We start from the raw sequence: 21,893 nt of genomic DNA, 5'->3' as shown, positions 1-21,893 counted from the left end.
ATTTATTACAGTATTTTAAAACCTATATTCACTTACACCAAGCTTATAGAGTCACATATAAAAAGAAATCAAAACTCATTCTTGATAGCATGCTTATGGCTTTCTGCACAAACACACTCAAAGTCACAATTTTTTCATTCAGCTACACATCTTGAGAATAGTGTATGCCAGCTAGTAAGCCTCGAACACTCTATGAGAGGTAGAAATAGTATTAATATCAACCTTTTACAAAAAGGAAACTGAAGCATTAAGGCTAGAAAACCCACTGAAGAGATAACATAGAGTGAAGCCCAAAGCAAGGAGTATGGTTTCAAAATGCCTGCTTCTTACTGCCATAGCAACGTCACTGGACTAAGCTCCTTCAGGCAATAAAAGAGCAACATATGAGATCCTTACGCTTACTACAGCCAGGTGAGGGGAAAGGTTTTTTGTTTATTACTACACTCAATCCTCAGATAGTAACATTTTAAAACTGTCTACAGCTATGATCCACTACCTTCTCTAAAACTGAGGATTCATTCTCTTCATTTGCTGGGAGTGATGTCTTACAAAAATTAGCAGCCCTTCCTGCACTTGCCCATTTGTCTCCAAACCCACCGCATCCTTCAGCATCCTCACAGATCACAAAGCTCCAACACATCCTCCAACCTGACTGAAAAAAAAGGTGAGCTCACATGAGGCGAGAGCATCACTGGAGTGTCCATTGCAAAAATTTTTTAGCCCTGTCTGGGATTTAAAATCAGGATGGGGGAGAAGACAGCACTCACTTCTCAAAGTCAATAGCCTCTCATTTATAGAAGTTGACAGCCCATGAATTTTAGTTTTACAATATATGTACTCATGTATCACTTGAATTTTTCACATTTTTCCATGCTTGTTTACAATGGTTACTGGAACAGTAAAAGGTCTCTAAATGGAAGTGCTGATGGTATGTCTCCAAAAGTGACGGGTGCATCTCACAAGGTAATGCTTGCCCTCAACCAGGGCATTAGGGCAGGTTTTGGTGGCCTCTGTTAACATACGATTCCCTTGAGCGTGTACTTGCAGTAATAAGCCATATAGAAAGCGCTCTGAGCATATATATCATGAAGTCAGCATGAAGAAAAATATTTATGTGACTCATATTCAGCCATCTACAGAACTAGGGAAGCAGAGTGAAAATGTGTTTATTGAGGTTAAACAGTAAGAAATTGAAAGAGGTAACATGGTGCGTTAAGAGTACATGACTAAGCGTTGGTGTGTCCTGTGAAGCCATGGATGAAGTATCAAATTTATTAAACTTCTACAAGTGAGAGTAAAATGAAGACTGACAACAAATTGCACTCATGGGAGTAAAAATACATGACGTAACAAGTCCTAACATGTATTAAAAGGCTACGGAGACTTTACTGAAATAAACTACCAGTCTGACAAGGTTTCTTTTATTCTTTTTAACATCAATCCATTATTTAGTTCTTTTAAAGCACCAGTTTCTGTGAAGCTGCCCTTGTCATTTTTTCTATATATATTTTCAAAAAATTGTGAATAGTTTGAAAAGAAGACATTTCTATACAATCATACCATGATCTAGAGCGGGCCAACACAGAATCACAGAACAGCTGAGGATGGACTCTGGAGATCATCTAATCTAAGCCCCTGCTCAGAGATGGATCAGCCAGAGCAGGTTGCAGAGGGTTGTGCCCAATCAGGTTTTGGATAGCTACAAAGTCAGAGACTCCACAATTTCTCTGGCAGTCTGTTCCAGCATTGAACCATGCCCCCAGTAAAAAAAAAATATTTTTTTATGCTTAAATGGAATTTCATGTCACGCCAGTCAAATGTACACACTTTTTAATTTTTTATATTTCAGCCTTCCTCTTCCTAGTATATTTATTGAAATAGTGAATATAGACACATTACCCATGTGTCTCTATTTAAAAAAAAAAATCCTTGCCTAAATTGTTCAGGTAGCTCAAAGAGCTCAGCAACGTGCCTGCCATCTCTTTGAGTAGAAATTAAGGACTCTCCAGTACAATTGAAACTGCCTTTCCTTAGGCTTGGACACCAAGCTGAATATAAGCCACTGATGTGCCCTTGCAGCAAAGAAAGCAAATGGTGTCCTGGGCTGCATGAGGAGGAGTGTTGCCAGCAGGCTGAGGGAGGTGATCCTTCCCCTCTACTCAGCACTGGTGAGCCCACACCTGGAGTGCCGAGTCCAGTGCTGGGCTCCCCAGTACAAGAAACATGGACACACTGAAGGGCCAATGAAGGGCCACAAAATAATTAAGGGAATGGAGCATCTCTCCTATGAGGGAAGGCTGAGAGAGCTGGGACTGTTTAGCCTGGAGAAGAGAAGGTCAGGAGGAAACTTACCAATGTGTGTAAGTACCTGAAGGGAGGGTGCAAAGAAGATGGAGCCAGGCTCTACTCAGTGACAGAACCAAAGGCAATAGGCACAAATTGAAACACAGGAGGTTTCTTCTGAACATCACAAAACACATTTTTACTGTGAAGGTGACAGAGCACTGTCACAGGCTGCCAAGAGAAGTTGTGAAGTCTCCATCACTGGAGATACTCAAAAGCCATCTCAATGTAGTTCTGGGCAACAGGCTCCAGGTGGCCCTGCTTGAGCAGGGGAATTGGAACAGATGATCTCCAGAGGTTCCTTCTAACATGAGCCATTCCGTGATTCCGAAATCCTAGCCTCCTTGTTTTTAACTTTGTCTTCAAAGAGGCTAGGAATTTGCCCCAGTAACATTAATCAACAGCAGTGTTATTTCCTCCCTCCTCAAGACAAGAGCAGGTCAGATGCAATAGCTCTGGCCACTTATGACGCACTCCCTAACAGCACAGGAGCAAAGGAGGGGAAGACAACCCATTTTCTTTGCAGCACAGGCTGAGAGACACTCATGACCCCACTTGAGTCCTGACTTTTTTTTTTTTAAATTATTATTTCTTGAATGGGAGGGAAGACCTATATGTACCACTACTACTTTTCACATACTGCTCAACCACTACTGCCCATGAGATTTATACTCATAATTCTCACTCAAATGAGTCCTTAGGGGTTCTACTTGCCCCTGGAAGGAGTAGCACTTGACAACACCTGCTACCGCTAATTCTACCTCAGTAAAGGGGTGCCTTTCTTTTTTACATACATAAGCCTATCATCAAACATTCAAAGAATAGTTCAAATACAGCAATAATACTGCTGCAAATTTACAGCTCTCAGAATACCAAGCAACAGATAAAGGTTAAGCCTGAAGTGCCTGCCAGTGTTTAGGTGCCTAAAAATAAACAGGCACGGCCTTCCACATACCGATGTCATGACATCCCATTTTCTCTGCACTTCAGTGTGAGCATGTCATGAAGAAGTTGGGATATTCTAGGGGGAGATCACAGACCCATTTTGTTCTGCATAAGGCACCAGTTGAAAGATTTCGTATTTTGCTTTTTTTGTTCTATTTTACTGTACTCGAGACACGACTGCTGGAGCCACCTCTCTTGGCCTGTGCTATTGCTTATACCAACAATAACCATCAATATCATGACAGTGAAATAAAAATACACCCGATGCATTTTTCGAAGTATTGCCACCTTATTATTTTTGGTTTTAATACTGTGCAGAGAAAGATCTTGCACAACATTATGGAGACATTGGTAATCCAAGGTATAGCATCTCAATTAAAAAAAAAAATCTGATAATTTTGCATTTAAAATTAATTTGTTGAACACCCAAATTTGTGCACTGAGCACTATCAACCAAAAAAGAAAAAAAAAAAACAAACTTTGAAAGTATTCTAATGGCTGAGATAAAATTTTTAATTAGAAAACAACAGATTAGCTGATTCATCTCCCTCTTTCTACCCTGCTGTCATTGCAGGTATTTCAAGATGACACTTTGCTGATCAGAAAGAGAGATGATACTATGGTTGCCACTACAATATAACAAGAGTCCTTTCCCACCCACTTTAAAATAGGATTAGCATGTTGCAACACACTGTGATTCTATGATTATGCTGTGACAGAATGCAAGATGCACATTAGACAAATGCTGTAGGATATGCTGTTTTGGTTAAGAAACATAACCTTAGGAGACATGCAATTATTTTTTCTTATTAACCCTTCAGATAGAAAAGATGAGATTTCAGAATAGATCTCAAAGTTATTGAATAAAGGTCCATGACATCAGAAAATTACTGCAGGTAACTTCCAAGAAAGCATAAACCTGACAGGATGGAAAAGAGGAGAAGACAGAGGAGAAAACACAGGCTTTTGTTCCATTTTGGTCATTCACTTTTGCTTTGTTTGAAATAGACTTGACAAAGCAGCACCATAACTCTACCTGAACAGGAATGTAGTGGACCTGAAGAATCACAGAGGAGCTGTGAAGAGCTCCACACACTTCCCTTTTGATAGCACCTAATCTGCTGCAACCAAGTTACTGATGTAAGGAATCAGGACCATGCAGTCCTTACTTTGATAGAAGTAGCATATGAAGCAGTGAACCAAATTATTGGTTCGCTTACTTCTATCAACTTCAAGATAACATTTCTTTATTTTTCCTAAAAGCCACTCGTCAAGACAAAAGGTGGATCATTTCCAGCTTATTTTTTTTAAAATCACATGAAAACACTTTTTATAATAGCATTTAAGCCTTCAATAAAGTGAACCGTTTTTCTGCACAATGGCTTGACTGAATAACCTTGCCAGATACAGTGCATTTGCCTAACAAATGTCCATTTCTCCTCCAAAGTCCACAGCTTAGCTATGAAATAACACCACGAAATGTCAGAGTTCAGGTCTCTGTTGACACTGAATTACTTGTCATGGGACATCTATATCCACTACTAGAAGCAGTAACTTGTATTATTGGCCATGGCATCCTTTGCCAAATCCAGTTTTCAAGTTTCTCCTCCAGTGTAGTCCCTCCCTCTCCAAACTAAAACATTCCTCCCAGACTAGATGAGAATCAGAAGGGAGACAAGGTTTTTAAGCACAACGGTCATGTACCTCTACTTGACTCGTGACACTGGGAACATACAAGCCTCAGTTGCTTGACTTTTAAGTTGGATTAACTCTACTGACCATTGTCAAAGCACTCTGGTACTTTGGAGAATTAGATTATTATCAGCTCCGTTAAGGAGTTTTCAAACTGTTTATGTGAAGTCCTTAATGAGTGCAACATACTCACAGTTCTCACTAAAGCAGCTCTTCCAGATTTCAAACTTGAAAGTTCTACGTTTAAAACTCAGTTTAATTTCTAGTTATGTTTAACATTAAGGTAATACAAAGTAATTTTTTACATTGCTATTTACATATATAAGCTATTTGTAGATTTATGCCTGTACCTGCACCACTTGTAACCTTTCCTCATTCATCTGCTACAGTTACCTAATTACTTTTCCTGCTCTTTTCCAAAATCCCTCTACCCTTTCAGGTATTTAAGCACACAAAAATGAACAGAATTGTCTGGCAGTAGGCATACTAAACTAATTCGGCTCCTTAAGAGCAACGTTTTCAGTAAGATTATTTAGTCTCTCATTGTCACTCATGTTTTCTCTCTATTTCCTTCCTAGTTCTATTCCCTCTCAGATCCTTTGCAACATTAATGCTAACAATTATGCATAATTCAGTAGCATTAATAATTTCTATTATGCTAAACCTCATAGGCTCATTTCAGTTTGAGGATTGCTTCATGCTGTATAAAAATAGAAATCCACTAGCCCAAAGACCTTGGCATTCAATTGAGAAAACATGCAACAAACAAGGAGAAAAAAATCTCTGCTCACAGAGACAGACAACATGAAAATACAAATACGGATATGAAAAAACAGGTAGATGCATAGCAAGAGGGTTTTGAGTCAGAACTGGAATATTTTTTTAATAATGCAACACATCTAAGCAAATTGAAAAGATCAGTGTTTTCACTGCCTCTCTAGCTAGGAAGAGAGAGAATGTGAAGGCCAGCATAGCCATTTCATGGGCCAGTAGCAGCAGAGTAGTCAGCATCCACAGGACTGGAATGCAGTGATGGTCAAGAGATGGTCAAAGCTGTTACCAACATACATGGAGCGCAGCTCCACTGCAAATGTAAAACATGACAAAAATAATTAACTGGCAATGAGGTTTTGCTGCTCCGCTCACCCAAAAGACAATTATGGAAGCCAGTAAAAGAAAGTTACTGATACAGTAATTTTTCCCCAAGAAAGTCACAGAGTTCCCAACAGACTAACTGGAGGAAAAAAGTTACTCCTGGCCAACACATCATGAAACAAGAAATTTATTCCAAGATTAGAGACATGTTCTAGAGGTCAATACCTGACCAGTTAAGATTATATTATTTGTTAAGAAAATAATCCATGATTCCAAATCAGTATAGGGAGTTCATGAGAAAGAGGTTCTTGCCAGTAGCTTTAAAAATGGAAACTTCATTTGAAAAGTCTTGCAGGTCTCACTAGAAATACAAGTTGAGCAACTAGAATTCAGTTGCCAAGTTTGCAGATGACAAAAGTGAGCCATCCACAAAATGAGCCAAAAATGAGCCAATGCAGGATGACACTAGCAGCAAAAAAAAAATTTATTACATCAATGTATACAAATAGAAGAGTCATTTATACAAGCTGTCATTTTTTATTCTTTAAAGGCAGGGCAGTTGCTGTCCCCAGCCCCGTTTCATGCTTTACTGCGTGTATCTACCAAGCAGCAGTATTGCTCAATATGCAGATACTGGGTTTGAGCTATGAGACACACCTATTTGAGAGAGGCTGGCCCTGAAACTTCTTTGCTTCTGCAATGGCAGCAGCGAGTCCTTTCTGACACTATTGTAGGTACTGAGGCATAAGCTTTAACCCTGCTAGAAATGCACCTTGATGCAGGCTCCTATTCAGAAGTCAGTAGACGTGACTCCCTATGTTGCCTGCATTCTCTTCACGCAGGTTTTACAGACTGGTCAGTCCTAGAGAAAGAGTACTACAAAACAAAGAGAAATGCTGTCACTGAATTTGCTTATTGAGTCCCCAATTCCCACTTTCATCACTCCAATAACAAAGCCAAAACAGCAGGGCTCAGAGCAACTGGGGCTTAGGGGATGAGAAGGGCAGAAAAGAGGATGGCTACGCAACAGATGAGCAAAAAGAAGGAGAAGCATGTATTTGCTAGGCCTCCACACAGCCTAATTAAAAACAATTTCAAAATGTATTCATTTTTCGTATGAAAACTACATTTTATGATGGAAAAACGTCATTTGGAAAACTTTAGAAGGCATATATTCACACTGGAAATCGTATTTAAGAAAAATTAGGGAACAATTGCTTCAGGGGAAAAAGAAACATTGATCAAACTTTTATAGCTGCAGCTTGCGCTAATGAGAACACGATCCCTTATAATAAAGCCTGAGATGATAAACAGCTGCGGTGCCAGTGGAGCACTTGTTAGCTCAGACACAGAACAAGGGCAGCCATAACTGGTGCACAGCATCTTTGTACTTCAACAATGGTGCGCTGCTCCTCCTAGCACAGAGACACAGGCACAGCATTGTGCTTTGGTTCAATAGCTACACGCCAAGAGAGAGAACACCCAGGGACGCAGAAATGGATGTTGTAAACACCAAACCAATACAACCCTCGCTACTGGTAGGGAAGCCCAGACAATGGCAGCCCCTTCAGAAAAGCATGCTGTGCTTTGCAGCATCATATGCTGTTCCCATGCACACGTTGAAGTGGGCTTCGGGAAACGCCGCTCAAATCAATGGGCATGAAACGAGACTGGAATGAGTCTAGACTATAAAGGAGCAATTCAACATACAAACGTACTTGAAATTTAATGTAAATACCTACACTACCTTATTATTTGGTCCATTAAGGTCCACCTATTCATCTAGCAATGATCAATACTTCTGGCTTAAACAGAAAAGCAAATCCCATAAGGCTATTGGACAACACACCACGCTGTACATGGAGGGAAGCATCTGCATCAGCAGAATTCAACTTGCACCCCGAGACAGAAGTGACACTTACTGAGTCCTAACATCTCAACTGTATTAACAATGAAATTCAGTGAGTTTTTTGTTCTTATTTTGCATTGAGAAAGGGGGACAGAGAATTTATTCCTCACATATTTTGCAAATGAAGCTATTTCTAAAATAAGCATGGTGCTCAAGGATGTATCAGAATAGGTTTCATATACTTGTGTAACATTAGTCTGGTTTATTCCCCACACCTCCAGCTTGCCGTTATCCTACCAAATCTATGGCTGGTGGGTAATTTCCCAACAAAACAACTCTCCTATTAGTTTTCCACTTCAGCAAAAGCAAAATATCATACACTTGCTCATTTCCTGTCAGTCAGTCTGCTGTGGGCTCAATAGCTCCCGGGTTCTCTGCCATGGAGCCAAGAATCTGGAAGTCCAAATTCCAGCAACAACCTCAAAGCTCAAGGCTTCCTGCATCAGGTGGGGAGACAGGGAAGATGGCAGAGTTCCCTGAGCTTCTGGTCAAGACCTGGCAACTCTGGGACAGGAGATTCCTTGGTGGGGACTTCTGCCGAGACAGGCAGATGCTTTATGTGAGAAAAGCCAAAATGAAAACGCTGTGGAATTTCCTTTCAGAGGGAAGTATAAAGATATAAAAATGTAGTTTTCATACTGGATCTCAGCACAAGGGTTTACTTAACATTGGCGTTTCCCACAGAAAAAAAATGCCATGTCTTGAGCAGCTTTAACTGTAACTCACATCCTGCTAGGAGCAATTATTTCCCAGCATGTAACTGAGCACAGGAAGAATCATCAGGATTGTATCTGAATCTTGTTGCCATTAAAACAATACAGTAAATTAAAAAAGAAATTATTTACTGTGACATAAGCATCAAGAGTTTCATGGCTTGAACTGCTACTTCATGGTCCTTGTCCAGAGGCATGGACACAATTCGATCCTAATGGATGTAAAATGACAATAAAAAGATGTGACATGGTTTGTTCTCAGTAAACACATATTTTTGCTACAGCTAGATCTTCAACACTAGTGGAGCAGAGATTTATTTTTATTTCAGTAGCTATTTCCTAAGAGACGTAAGGCAACTTGATTACTACCAAGTAGTTCCCCAGCCCCTGAAAATTAACAGCATGTTAATTTTTTGACTGAATTAATCATGCAGTAATATGATATTTTTATAGATGTAATGTATGCGTTCACAAGAAATCAACTACAGTCTACAAATTAGAAGTGACTGACATCTTGTTTCTAAGATGTTACTACTGGCACTTCAGTATGTTAAATGAAGGTAAGCCTCAAATTACAAGCATTATATAATCAGTTTCTCCCATCAACAATAAAATGCGTGTACCTACACATTCCAGAAGCCAATGCCTTGCTGGAAAGACAATTTGGACTTGAGTCATAAAGGTACTTCATGGAATAGTAGTAATAATCCCAACCTCCAGAATTAACACTATTGTAACTTGGTACACATGCAAATACCTCAAACAGTGGGAATCTTCCCATCCCATGTACCCAAAAACTTACACTCCTCACTGCAGTCTACATCTTTAAGGCACATTAAGCCTTTAGACTTGCTTGTTTGGGGACAAACAGCTTTCTTACTTAACATATCATTTCTAAATCTCTAGTTTCATTTTGCTTTGCACCTTCCTTTTTCTCACAACCCAGCTGCGATGTGTGGAATTCCATGAATCCTGGGTTTGAACACTCAAGGGTAACAGAGGGAGCATGCAAAACCCCCACTTGTGGGAAATGGATTGATGGCTATATGATTATATTTCCCATCACTGAAAAAGCATGACTTAAACTTTGAAAGGCTCCTGGTCAGTCTGTTTATGTTATGCGTAGCTGTTTAGGTTTCTCTTTTTTTAGAGGGGAAGGAGTTGTTGTATTTGGGTTGGGTTTTTTGATTGAGGGATGGAGTTTGCAATAATCCATTTATATAGCATCCTCCACACAGAGGTACAAACAGACTGGAGCTGTTTCATCAGTCTGTGAATACCAATCCTGCAGTTGTTTATGCAGCTTACAGCAACCTTCCTTTAATCAGAAAGATAAAAGACTACCACAAAGCTGTTTAAAACAGGTTAATCTTAGATAACCAAGTTTAAATCTGAATTACTTATTTTTAAGATACCAATATTCATCTATTTCTTGTTCTTTGAGGATGTGCTATAGGTATTTTTACTATTAGCAACTGCTTTGACATATAGGTAAGCCCTGCACCTGTTGCAAAAAGAACATGGATTACCACGACATGCAGGCTTTCATAGGGACTAAGATGTCAATCACAGCACTTTGAACTTTCTTATTCAAATACTAAAAAGGCCCAGCCCCAATGGGATAAGAGTAGCTGATGAAATAATTACCAAGGGCAGGATTACAAAAGTAAAGGGCTTACTTCTTAATTGAGTCAGGATGTTGGAATATGATAAAGGCAGCGCACAGGGTCAGTGCAGTCACAGAACAAGCTCCCAAAATTACAGCACATCATTTGACTTGTTCAGGAAGGAGATAAGAGAACCTTCTTCAAGATTCATACTGACGTGGTGAATCAATAGAGAGCCATTCCCACATCAGTGTGATACATGGTCAGCCAATCCAGTACCTACAAGGTTAACCCTTTATCAGGAGCAGCAAAAATAAAAAAGGGACCTTCAGAGTATGAAGTCCTTTGTCATGTGCCAAAGATCCTGTGAAGGAATCTGGGCCATTCTGGATGACTGGTGGAGGTAACTGACCACACTGCATGCTAACACTGTTTTGTGCATGAACTAAAAGTGGAACAGAAAATTCCATGGGAACAGAGGGATGTATCTCTGCAAAACTCCCTCATCCACTCAGTCAAGAGGGCTGTTTCTGCAGTACTCTAAGCTCACATCAGTCAAGAGAGTGGGGAGATCAGCTCTGATCAAAACATCAGACTCCACGTATACACCCAGCCCAGACTTAACAAATAGCAAACAGTAGTCTATTTACCTTGAATCTGCTAGTAAAGAGATCCATTCTGGAAACAAGTTCTTTTCTGCTATAAATTCCCTGCAGTCCCAGAAGACACTTCAACCGCACTTCAGCTTGCTACAAGACAAAGAAATCAGGCAACAGTAAAAAACATGTATCTTTGATGTTATTCACCATTGACATTTATATTATGTAAATAAGAGTTCTTTGTGGGTGTCTACAGCACTCTACCCAAATAGTGACTCATCTTCTTTATTAGTGATATCAGTACCATTTTGTTTGTGTGCACACACATGCATGTATCAGTACCATTTTGTTTGTGTGCACACACGCGCATGTCTCTCTCTCTCTCACACACACACACACACACAGAGGAAGCCTGCAGTGAGTCAAACTTAAAGGTGACATCAAAGGTTGTGCAAGGCTTTCTGAGACAAAGAAACTCTCACAGACCCTACAGTTAATAAAAGCAACGGAATGCAACCAATGCAGGAATTGCACTATTTACCTGTTAAAGGGATACAAAGACAAAACTATGGATGACCTACTTACTGCAATCAGCACTCCTCCATACGTGAGATTGTTTGCTTCCTTTCAACATTTGACAATCATTAAAACACCAACAAGGATTCCAAGAAATTCTGGTCCAGTGAAAATTCCCAGAGGAAGAGGTACATCTCGGAAATGCACTAGCTTAGCATTGTGGGTTCTCACAGAGTCCAATGTTACACCTTCTCCCTATTTCTGTTTTACACTAGAGCACTATATTTTAAGCACTCTTCAAGAAGGATTGCTTTGAATTTGGCCTAATTAGTTAACTTATGAAAAAGTTATTTATCCCTGCAAGGTGTTATTTCATACTATTAGTACTGCAGCTTCACAGGTGTCTCAAAAAGAGGACTCTTCCTTATCCAGCTTTTAAATTATCTTATGCATATAGGTAAAGCTTTCAAATTACAAAGTTTTAAATGTCATTGCAAAAGTCATTTTGAGGATCTAACATCGAAAAAATCATTATTTTCTGTAAACTTATAATACTAAGGATACCAGCAGAGTCACTTAAATTAACTGCAGGCTCTGAGTCAGTCTTCATATTTCTTCCTTAATTCCTCTTGCTAACAATAGCATTAAGAATAATCAAGGAAACCCAAGAAAGGAGACCACCTACACACAGGCTATCCGTTACTACCAGTTCCTGTTCAGCTGCTTCAATGGAAAGCAAAGGATGATTCCTAGTAGCAGGCTTTGACCAACAGTTTTGCATAAGACAGCTTTTTGCTAGAAATGTAAAATGAAAGATCAATAGGTAACAAGTGCTGCTCTCCAATCTGTCCATGACACACCAGCAGTACTTTTGCTATATTGTACTTTAAAATTAAAGGCCTTGTCTGAGAAAGAGACTGCTGCCCCCACTTGCTGCTTCCTACAGCCACAAGGGCTCCACAGCACAGAACCCACAAACAGTCCCAGATTGGTACCCATCACTGCATGTTGGCACAAACTCAACTCAGACAATGTCCATCAAGCTTGGCTTCAGCTGCCCTCAGCATTTCGTCACAAGGTTTTGCTTGTGAACAGGGAATGCATTTGTGCTTGGGGAAAAGTTAAAAAAAAGGAAAAGAGTTTGTGATGGTTTGTTGAATCGTCATACAGCCCTTGGCTATATGCACCTAGCAATGTCATTTGCATTTGTCAGTCAGGTGGCATGATTCAAGCATAGGTCTGAAGATAAAAAGTTTAATACATTAAACTACACCACCTGCCTTCTAAGGTATCCTGTTCCCACCCGAAAGCTCTCAGTCATAACCTTATACGTATATGTTTCTTTTAAGTGTTGAGAAGATTAACCCTAGTAACTATAAACAAATAACTACTTCTACTGTGACTAGTTCTGGCATTTTCCTATGTTTTCAGCTGCATTTTCTCCTTCTCAACTACCTCACCTTTTCTAGATTCATCACTCCTCATAGCTTCTTGATCATTCGAAACTACTTCACATCCTTCTAAAACCATCTCACTGCTTACATTCAGCTCCTTTCAACAGCAACGTAGGCAAGTACAAACCCTCAGCCATCTACTCCCCTCGCCAGGGCTACCATTCTAATCTTGAGGAAATACCTGCCTCTTTGGTCTTTCAAAGCTGTGACAGAGCGAAGGGGAATTATGGAAGCACATTTTCAGGATGCTCTGAACACACGCTGTCCCTCAGCTGTATCATAGTATATTTCGACCCTGACCTGCAAACAGACTGTCAGAAAACATCAGTAAGACAGTGGGCAGCTCTTGTGACCTCAGAGAGCTCTGCATGGGTTCCAGCACGGCTCAGACCCATTCGGTTATGAGATTTCAGTCTCACAACTATCATAGAGGTGGAGCCGTTCAATAAGTCTTACAAATACAGGCTGGGACCTGGGTGATTTGACAGGGTCCTTGGGCCATGGTTTTTCTCCTCAACATTCCCCAAATAATAAATTGGGGAAGCTAGGTCTACTCCTGGATTACTCCTGAATAATAAAGACAAACCAGCTTACCTGCCTTGTTAAGGTAAAACAATTTAAAAAACCACCTTCCCCTTCAAAATAAATACACAAATAAAAATCAGTCATATGGACAGAGCAGAAAACCACTACGTTAATATGACCATTTGAAGAAAGAAGTATTTCAGAAGTAGCCATAACCATGGGATCAGTTTTTATAGCCATGTTGAATGGGAGGCAAAACTAAAAACCCTTTCAATTTCCTGAAATTTGCCAAGAGGATCATGTAGTCAGGACACAGAAGTTCATTTCAGGATTTCTTCAGGTGTTTTTCGTAGTCTGATGAGAAAACTTCAACAACTTGTCCTGAAGTTCCATTAGACTAGAAGCTAGTCTAATGTGGTAGGAGGTGCCAAGTGTGCATCTCCATTGTCTTTGCCTTCCTGTCTGCCAGTTCTGCCTTCCACTTTCCCCATCCTTATTCTTCATTGTCTTGATTATTCTGGACTTTAACTCTGAACGTTTTACACAGCACGTTCCCTCAACACCTACTGCTCAGATCAACACTGGTTTGATTGGATCTGGATGCTAATTTAGCAGCTATATATTCCCGTGGAAGAACATCAGTTCTTCAGCATGAGTTTGGTGCTTCTTCTTCAGCATGAATTAGGTGCTGCTTCTTCTTCAGCATGAATTAGGTGCCTGGGTTTCACAAACGCACTGATGGGCGACTGGGCTTACCATATAACATTGTTCAACTGCACACAGCTGTCAGATTTAGTATCAACTCTTACTCAGTCTTAAATTATTAAGGTTAAATTATTTCTAGCATAAACCACTCCAAAAAGTGTCCTTATAGCACTGTTCCACAATTCTTACTGGGCCAGAGAGAGATCCTCATACACAGTTTTGAGCGTCTTACCACTGAAGGTAGAGCATCTTCTTGCACCCAGGAAATAACCTTTCACATAAAAATACAATGCTTCATATCAGAGTATAATGGCAAAATGGTATCTCATGGGGAAGAAAGAATGATTATATTCAGATAAAAGACTTTGAAGGCAAAATGTTAATTTTATAGTTACTTCCCCCTCCCCGCTCCACTTTAAAGCTTCCCAAATGACTGAACTTAATCTCCGTTTATAGCACCATAGATGATCCTGGCCAGGTTTTCCCCCACCATTAATATACTTCTGTGGTTGTTCCACTCTGGGGCCTAAATTATTTGGCAAACTTCTCTATGATATATTCTAAAAGAAAATTGGCTCTGGGAGATATCAGTTTCTTGCCGCCTACCCCCAACAAGATGGGATGGAAATGCTTATTAAGGAAGAGGAGTGGGAAATAACATTCAGATGTATATAAAAGCACTGCTGCCCTTGTTGCTGCCAAAAATGCCCTGCTCTCATTTTGGAATCAAACAATTTAACAGAGGCTGCAAATCACAAAGCACAGCAGGGACTGCAACCACCAGTAGTGGCACGCTACCAGCTCTTGGCCAAGTGTGGAATACGGAAGACTTCTCGCTTTATGTCACTCCGCTTGCATCTGCGTTGCTTCCAGATAATACGCTTTAGAAAAACAACCTTTTCCAGTTTCCAATAAATGACACTGGATGAGCTACGTGCATTAATCAGAGACACCAGCTGTTAATTTTCACTGTACAGCACTGGGAATGAAGACACACCATCTTCAAAAAATGACTCTTTCTTTTGAGAATTCTCCCAGCTGAACATATAAAGAGATATTCTGACTAGATAAAATTTATGCGGGAAAAGACGACAGTTCCTGATAGATGTGTTGTTCTGAAAATCTACCGCCTTTCCTATCGTGGCACAACACGGGGAAGTAAGAGGCTTGGTGCTCCCCCTCCTGGATTTGTGGTAAACTACAATTTTATCCACAGAACGCAAACATTACCTTAAGCTGACACAAAACGGAGGACGTTTCAGAATTTATACAGCAGCTATATACATTTTAAAAGGTGGCCTGCAGAAGTACAGTGTCCCAAATTCAGTAATTAGCCATTCATGATAAATATTCCTATCGTCCTAAAATCTCTCATGCATTTTAGAAGCACAAGAAAAAGCATATTTTTGAGTTACCGTTTTCTTTTGGTTGTTTTTTTGTTGTTGTTGTTGTTTTGGTGGGAGTTTTTTTATTTTTTAAATGGGCCTTTACTAAAATAAAAACCAAACTTACTATAAGGAAAAGAAGAAAACCCTTTGGGACATGACTGGTCTTTTTGGAAATATTTTCTATGTCCATGTACTTCCAAATGAGAAATGCAACATTGAAGACTATTTTACTATAGGTAATGTGTTCTTTTTTATAAAAAAACCAAAATTTTAAATGTAGCCATCAAACCTAAAAGCAGAATTTTAGTCAACACTTAACACTGCATGGGCTCAAAGGATACAGGCCATTTTACAATTCAATAATAGCTCCCAATTCAGTAACATATAAAAATAACTGCACACACAGGGACACACACTGCTACAGAACTGGAAAAAATGTTCTGTTATTTAGTGCTACAGTTGCTTTAGAAACAAAACCTGAAATGGGGAAGATAGTAAATTCTTTTTTGTACCACCACAATCTTAAATATCTAATATCGATAATTTAAACATTAGGATTCTTAAAAAAAATAATTTAAAAATCCCATCTACTGCCCCCAGTAAAAAAAATTAAAACTTTACCTTATCATACAGCATCCACCCAATGTATTTTAAGTAGCTATCATTTAAAAAAGCATCTGGGTATGTTTTAATCCAGCTGCAAATTTCTTCAATGCAAGTTGCTCGGATCTCAGGGATCACATCACTGTGAAATTATAAGATTGTAATATTAATACATTTTAAATGCCTAATATATATTGATTATGTTATTTACAATATTTCTATTTTCTGGGATTGCAGAAGCGTGTATAATCCAAAATATTACAAATTTCTTCATATTAATATTCTCAAGTCTTCAAATCAGCAATTAAGCCGCTTTTAGGCACAAATGTTTCATGCAATAATTGTTTTGTAATTCTGGATATCTTCTCGATCACAAATGCACTGCTCTGTAGCCTGCAGGATGAATTTAACAAACATATACTTATGAGAGATTCTCTCCTAAGCCCAAATTCTTTAACATAATTTAACTGCTACCCTTTCCCTGACACCATCAGTGCCTCTAGGATGTTTAACTTTATTCTAGTATCGGGACAATCTGAGCAAGAGTTTCTTGGGAATGCAGTTACACATCACAGTTTTATTTTTATTCTTACCGGTAACGGTTTAGAAACGTCCCTTTGAAAATAGCATTCATCATGTTCTGTATCTCCAGAAGCTTATGCTCATACTGAAATGCAAAGAGAACTGAATGTTAATATTGGTCCCACAGTTCACTACACATGAAAAATTTGCATCAGTACACTTAAAATACTACTGTCATGCAAATCGCCAGCGTTTATACACGGTACCAACACAAAACAAGTGCTCTGTATCTACACTAGCAACTGGCCTTTTTGTAGCTACGTCCTGATGAAAGATTTATCAGATACCAACTACTAGCCTGGATAACTGGGTACAGCACATAATAGGTTTGATATAGCCAGTCTTAATCTCTCAATACACAGAAAGAAACAGCACAACTATTAAGTAATCGTCACATATAGGTCCAAATTCTCTTTTCATGCACTTAAACAGAGATGGAAGAAAGGCAGACAAGGAAATTTTCAAAATGCACCTATTCCACAATAAGCATGTATTTTAACCAAGCTCTGAAAATCCAGTTTGGAACTTCTGGAGGTTTCTAAGCCACTTAATAAAAGCAGTCTCTCGTCAACAGCATCAGGAAGAGTGACAAGTTTGTTTTCTCCCTACCCCCAACATACACATTTCCTGTTTTTCCCAAAAAATCAGACTTATGATGATACTAAAACCCCCTGTCTCATCCAAACACTTCTTCAGACAAAAAAGGGTTTGTTTCTCCAAAAAATCAGACTTATGATGATACTAAAAACCCCTGTCTCTCTCCAAACACTTCTTCAGACAAAAAAGGGTGTATCTGATATAGATATCAGAGAAGTCCATGGGCATCCAGTAACTGATTCTAAGGTCAGGAGAGAAGGAACTATGCTTGATGTTCATACACCAAGTCACTTCTGCCCTCAAACCAGAATTATTTCTTATAGTTATAGGCCTGTCTCAGGGAGTCAATATGGAGCCGTCTGGCTGCGCAGGGAGGAAATGACAGAAACTAAGGAGCAAGAAACATACAGGTCATACCTAAAGTTATGACCATTTTTACAATGCACTACACAGAGATGACAGCTATCCCGTGTCCTTTTTCATTCATTGAAATTCAGTTCAAGAACTAACATTTTGGCTTATAATTTGTATGAGCATATGCCAAACTGCACTCCCACAACACCAGAGCTACTAATGCAATAGCACGTGTGTGAATCCATATTTAAGTACAAATCAAGAGCTAATGATGCCAATTTAGAGAAGTAATTAGTAGGACAGACATCACAAGTTAACAATACATAGGCCAGTTATTATCTTAATCATTTTTGTACCTCTTAATATAGCCAGTCATGCCCAGCCTGCACCAGTACCTAAAGTTATGACCCTTTTTACAATGCACTACACAGAGATGACAGCTATCCCGTGTCCTCTTTCATTCATTGAAATTCAGTTCAAGAACTAACATTTTGGCTTATAATTTGTATGAGCATATGCCAAACTGCACTCCCACAACACCAGAGCTACTAATGCAATTGCATATGTGTGTGAATCCATATTTAAGTACAGAGATATCAGAGAAGTCCATGGGCATCCAGTAACTGATTCTAAGGTCAGGAGAGAAGGAACTATGCTTGATGTTCATACATCAAGTCACTTCTGCCAGAAGTGTTCTTCTTCTGGCAGAAGTGTTCTGCCAGAAGAATTCTGGCCTCTTCTCAAGCCAGAATTCTTTTATCTTTCTTATAGTTTCTTTTAACTCTTATAATTTCTTTATATTTCTTATAGTTATAGGCCTGTCTCGGGGAGTCAATATGGAGCCATCTGGCTGAGCAGGGAGGAAATGACAGAAACTAAGGAGCAAGAAACATACAGGTCATACCTAAAGTTATGACCCTTTTTACAATGCACTACACAGAGATGACAGCTATCCCGTGTCCTCTTTCATTCATTGAAATTCAGTTCAAGAACTAACATTTTGGCTTATAATTTGTATGAGCATATGCCAAACTGCACTCCCACAACACCAGAGCTACTAATGCAATTGCATATGTGTGTGAATCCATATTTAAGTACAGATCAAGAGCTAATGATGCCAATTTAGAGAAGTAATTAGTAGGACAGACATCACAAGTTAACAATACATAGGCCAGTTATTATCTTAATCGTTTTTCTACCTCTTAATCTAGCCAGTCATGCCCAGTCTGCACCACGCATTTGGTAAAAATATAAACCTCAAAGAACTGCGGTAACCCAAAAGCAAGCTGTCAGCAATCCCTCTTTTTACTTCTTCACACATCTCCCAGAGAGGACACCTGCCTAACCTCTTTCCTTTTTCTCTCTAGCTGGTCAAGTCTGTAATTGGTCCTCTTGCCACTTATCCTCTTCTTTTCCACCTCATATAATCTTTGAGCGTTGTGCTTGTTGACATCAAGGTTCAGATGTACGCTTACAACTGCCGTCAGAAGTTTCATTGCTAAAAAGGAAACAAAACCAACTTAGTTGGCCCAGCTTAGAAATACACAGAATAAATACATTCACCACTTTAGCACAAAAAGGATATGATTAGCCCAATCCAATTTATTATCCAAAATACCCTTTTTCTCTCTAGCTGGTCAAGTCTGTAATTGGTCCTCTTGCCACTTATCCTCTTCTTTTCCACCTCATATAATCTTTGAGCGTTGTGCTTGTTGACATCAAGGTTCAGATGTACGCTTACAACTGCTGTCAGAAGTTTCATTGCTAAAAAGGAAACAAACCCAACTTAGTTGGCCCAGCTTAGAAATACACAGCATAAATACATTCACCACTTGAGCACAAAAAGGATATGGTTATTATTATCCAAAATATGAACATCACTAGATTACAGTAACTTATTTTAAAATATAGCACTTATTTCAAAGGCAGACAATGATCAAAAAAGGAAAATTTGGAGATATTACTGGTGATTTACAACTTTTGTCCAGAGGTCTAGTCAGAGACATAATTTACTGGACAACTGTCTTCTCATTTTATATGATTTTGATTTTTCTGCAAAAGAATCTAGAGTTGTGGAACAGATGATTTTAAGCACACACACATCACGAACATCACTAGATTACAGTAACTTATTTTAAAATATAGCACTTATTTCAAAGGCAGACAATGATCAAAAAAAGGAAAATTTGGAGGTATTACTGGTGATTTACAACTTTTGTCCAGAGGTCTAGTCAGAGACGTAATTTACCGGACAACTCTCTTCTCATTTTATATAATTTTGATTTTTCTGCAAAAGAATCTAGAGTTGTGGAACAGATGATTTTAAGCACACACACATCTTCCCCCAACCCCTTCAAAAAAAAAAAAAGTAAAAGAACCAACAGTGAAGCTGGTCCATAAAAGACTGGGAATTTTAATATTTTACTTGAGTTGACAAAAATTCATGTTTCTTTAAGGATCACTAGATGCTGTTTTGTGTAGATTTCAAATGAGTTTTTTGAGCCTTCAAAGCCAACAGTGTGCTTTAGAACAAATTATACTTTAAAAATTCTTTGTGTGGGAGACAAGGTATTTACAGGCTTTAGGGAAAGAAAACCAAACTACTAGATTTAGTATTATCATGCTGTATGGAAAAAAAAAAAAAAAAGTGTTACAAGTAATGTTCTTTTTGCACAGGTACCACAAGAACAGCTCTCCAAAAGAAGCTCTCATAGGTGAAGCATTTAATGCAACCTCATTATATTTATTAGTGGAGGGAAGAAAATAACAAAATAGAAAACTGACTATGAAAAATCAATTACTGAAAAAAAAAAAAAGAAGAATCAGAACAGAGCATAATTCTAAAATTAGTCATACCAGACATTAACGAAATTTTCTTTAAAAAGAAGAGAATGGTCTAAACCTATTGTAGATAAAGCATCCAAATTCCATTCAGATACACATGGGAACAAATGATTTATATTACAGTAACATAGATTAGGAGGAAGGCACTGTCAGTGCATAGGAGAACAACTGCTCCAGTAAAGAGAGCTTTTCAATTTTGAGCAGTTTTTTTAGTATACAGGTCAACAAAACTCACGATCTATGGCAACTGTGAGTTATTTTACCTGCCAAAGTGCTTGTATGTCTAAATGCTCTGACCATGGAGTCGGCTAAGCCTGTAAGCAGCGAGATGATGGTGTCCATCAAGTAGCTATCATACAGGATACTGCACTGGCACTGTTGGACAAGCACTGTAATAAATTCACAGAAATTGGCCTTGAACTTCTTCCAATAGGGCCCTGTTCTGATCAGCGGGTAGTCTTCATTGTCCTGCACAAGAAAGAAGAGCCAAGAGAAAACACGCTGATTAGTTGTGTTTGTGCACACCATTTACATCTCTCCCACTGAACATCAGAGGGAGTTTTGCTGACAGTCAGCTTCACCTCATCTCCCCAATAACTTTGTTCATGGTCATTACTCCAAAGTAGGGATACACAACTAGGTTACAAGCAGGACAGACTAGCCTCATTAGAGTGACACTGTCGTGATAGCTCACACCTGAAAGCAACACATGTGAGGTAGCTGAGAACCAAAAGGTGGGAGAGGACATGTGAAGCCACAGCACCATAAGTAAGTCTCACTAACATAAACCATGAGCAGCCCTGGTCTCTTCTTCCCAGGAAGCAGTGCTTCCCCACTTCTCCATCCCTCCTGTTCTTGCAAGTGCATGGTCAAATCCAGGAGGACACTGAAGTGGCTTGAAAGGGAACAGCTAGTTTGCCAAATTGCTTTGCAGTGGCAGTGGCAAACCCATGATGGTTCAGCAGGTAATTACACAAATGTGTCTTAAACAAAAGATCCAACACTTCGGAAGTGAAAGTAAACAACTGTGGTGTAAGGCAGGATGGGACTGTTTTCCTCAGAAGCACTGACAGATTAAGGAGTTTATCAGGCTACAGCTTAATGGCAAATACTGAGTCACTCACCTATACCACCAGCACCTAAGTCTTCAAAAACCTCCACAGAAACTCTAAGTAGGCAGTACCTTTGACATTTTCAAAAAGCAAGTTACAATAAAGCCACAAGAGTGTTCACAGCACAGTTGATACTACCAGGAAGAAAGCAGACAGATGGTGGTTCAAACAACTTCTCACACGAAGTGGTGTGCCTCTTGTGAGAAGCACACTAGGAAGACTTTGTAGATGCCAACCTCAGGCAATGGTAACATTTATTTTCTTTGCACCTCCCAGATCCAAGGAACGTCTCTGAATATTAATTTGCATC

General features: G+C 39.2%; 1 protein-coding gene across 3 annotated transcripts in view; it reads right to left on the bottom strand.

The window, feature by feature from the left end:
- Nucleotides 1-21,893, bottom strand: part of LOC106898814 (cohesin subunit SA-2-like) — a 66,508-nt gene that overhangs the window by 32,151 nt on the left and 12,464 nt on the right. For all 3 annotated transcript variants that reach the window (XR_001413980.1, XM_014960290.1, XM_014960289.1), the window contains 6 exons: nucleotides 20,735-20,939; nucleotides 18,974-19,125; nucleotides 16,688-16,761; nucleotides 16,113-16,236; nucleotides 10,955-11,053; nucleotides 8,830-8,909 (listed from right to left, as the gene is read on the bottom strand). Coding sequence is in view for 2 of the 3 variants with exons in the window: in XM_014960290.1 (XP_014815776.1) it covers nucleotides 8,830-8,909; nucleotides 10,955-11,053; nucleotides 16,113-16,236; nucleotides 16,688-16,761; nucleotides 18,974-19,125; nucleotides 20,735-20,939 (734 nt within the window). In the remaining variant the exon portion in view is untranslated. The remainder of the gene's footprint in view (nucleotides 1-8,829; nucleotides 8,910-10,954; nucleotides 11,054-16,112; nucleotides 16,237-16,687; nucleotides 16,762-18,973; nucleotides 19,126-20,734; nucleotides 20,940-21,893) is intronic.

Source organism: Calidris pugnax, unplaced genomic scaffold (assembly GCF_001431845.1).
Source record: "Calidris pugnax isolate Ruff unplaced genomic scaffold, ASM143184v1 scaffold188, whole genome shotgun sequence".
In the NCBI taxonomy this organism is placed as follows: Eukaryota; Metazoa; Chordata; class Aves; order Charadriiformes; family Scolopacidae; genus Calidris; species Calidris pugnax.
Note: the sequence above shows the minus strand (reverse complement) of the source record. Positions and strands in the feature narration are given on the sequence as shown.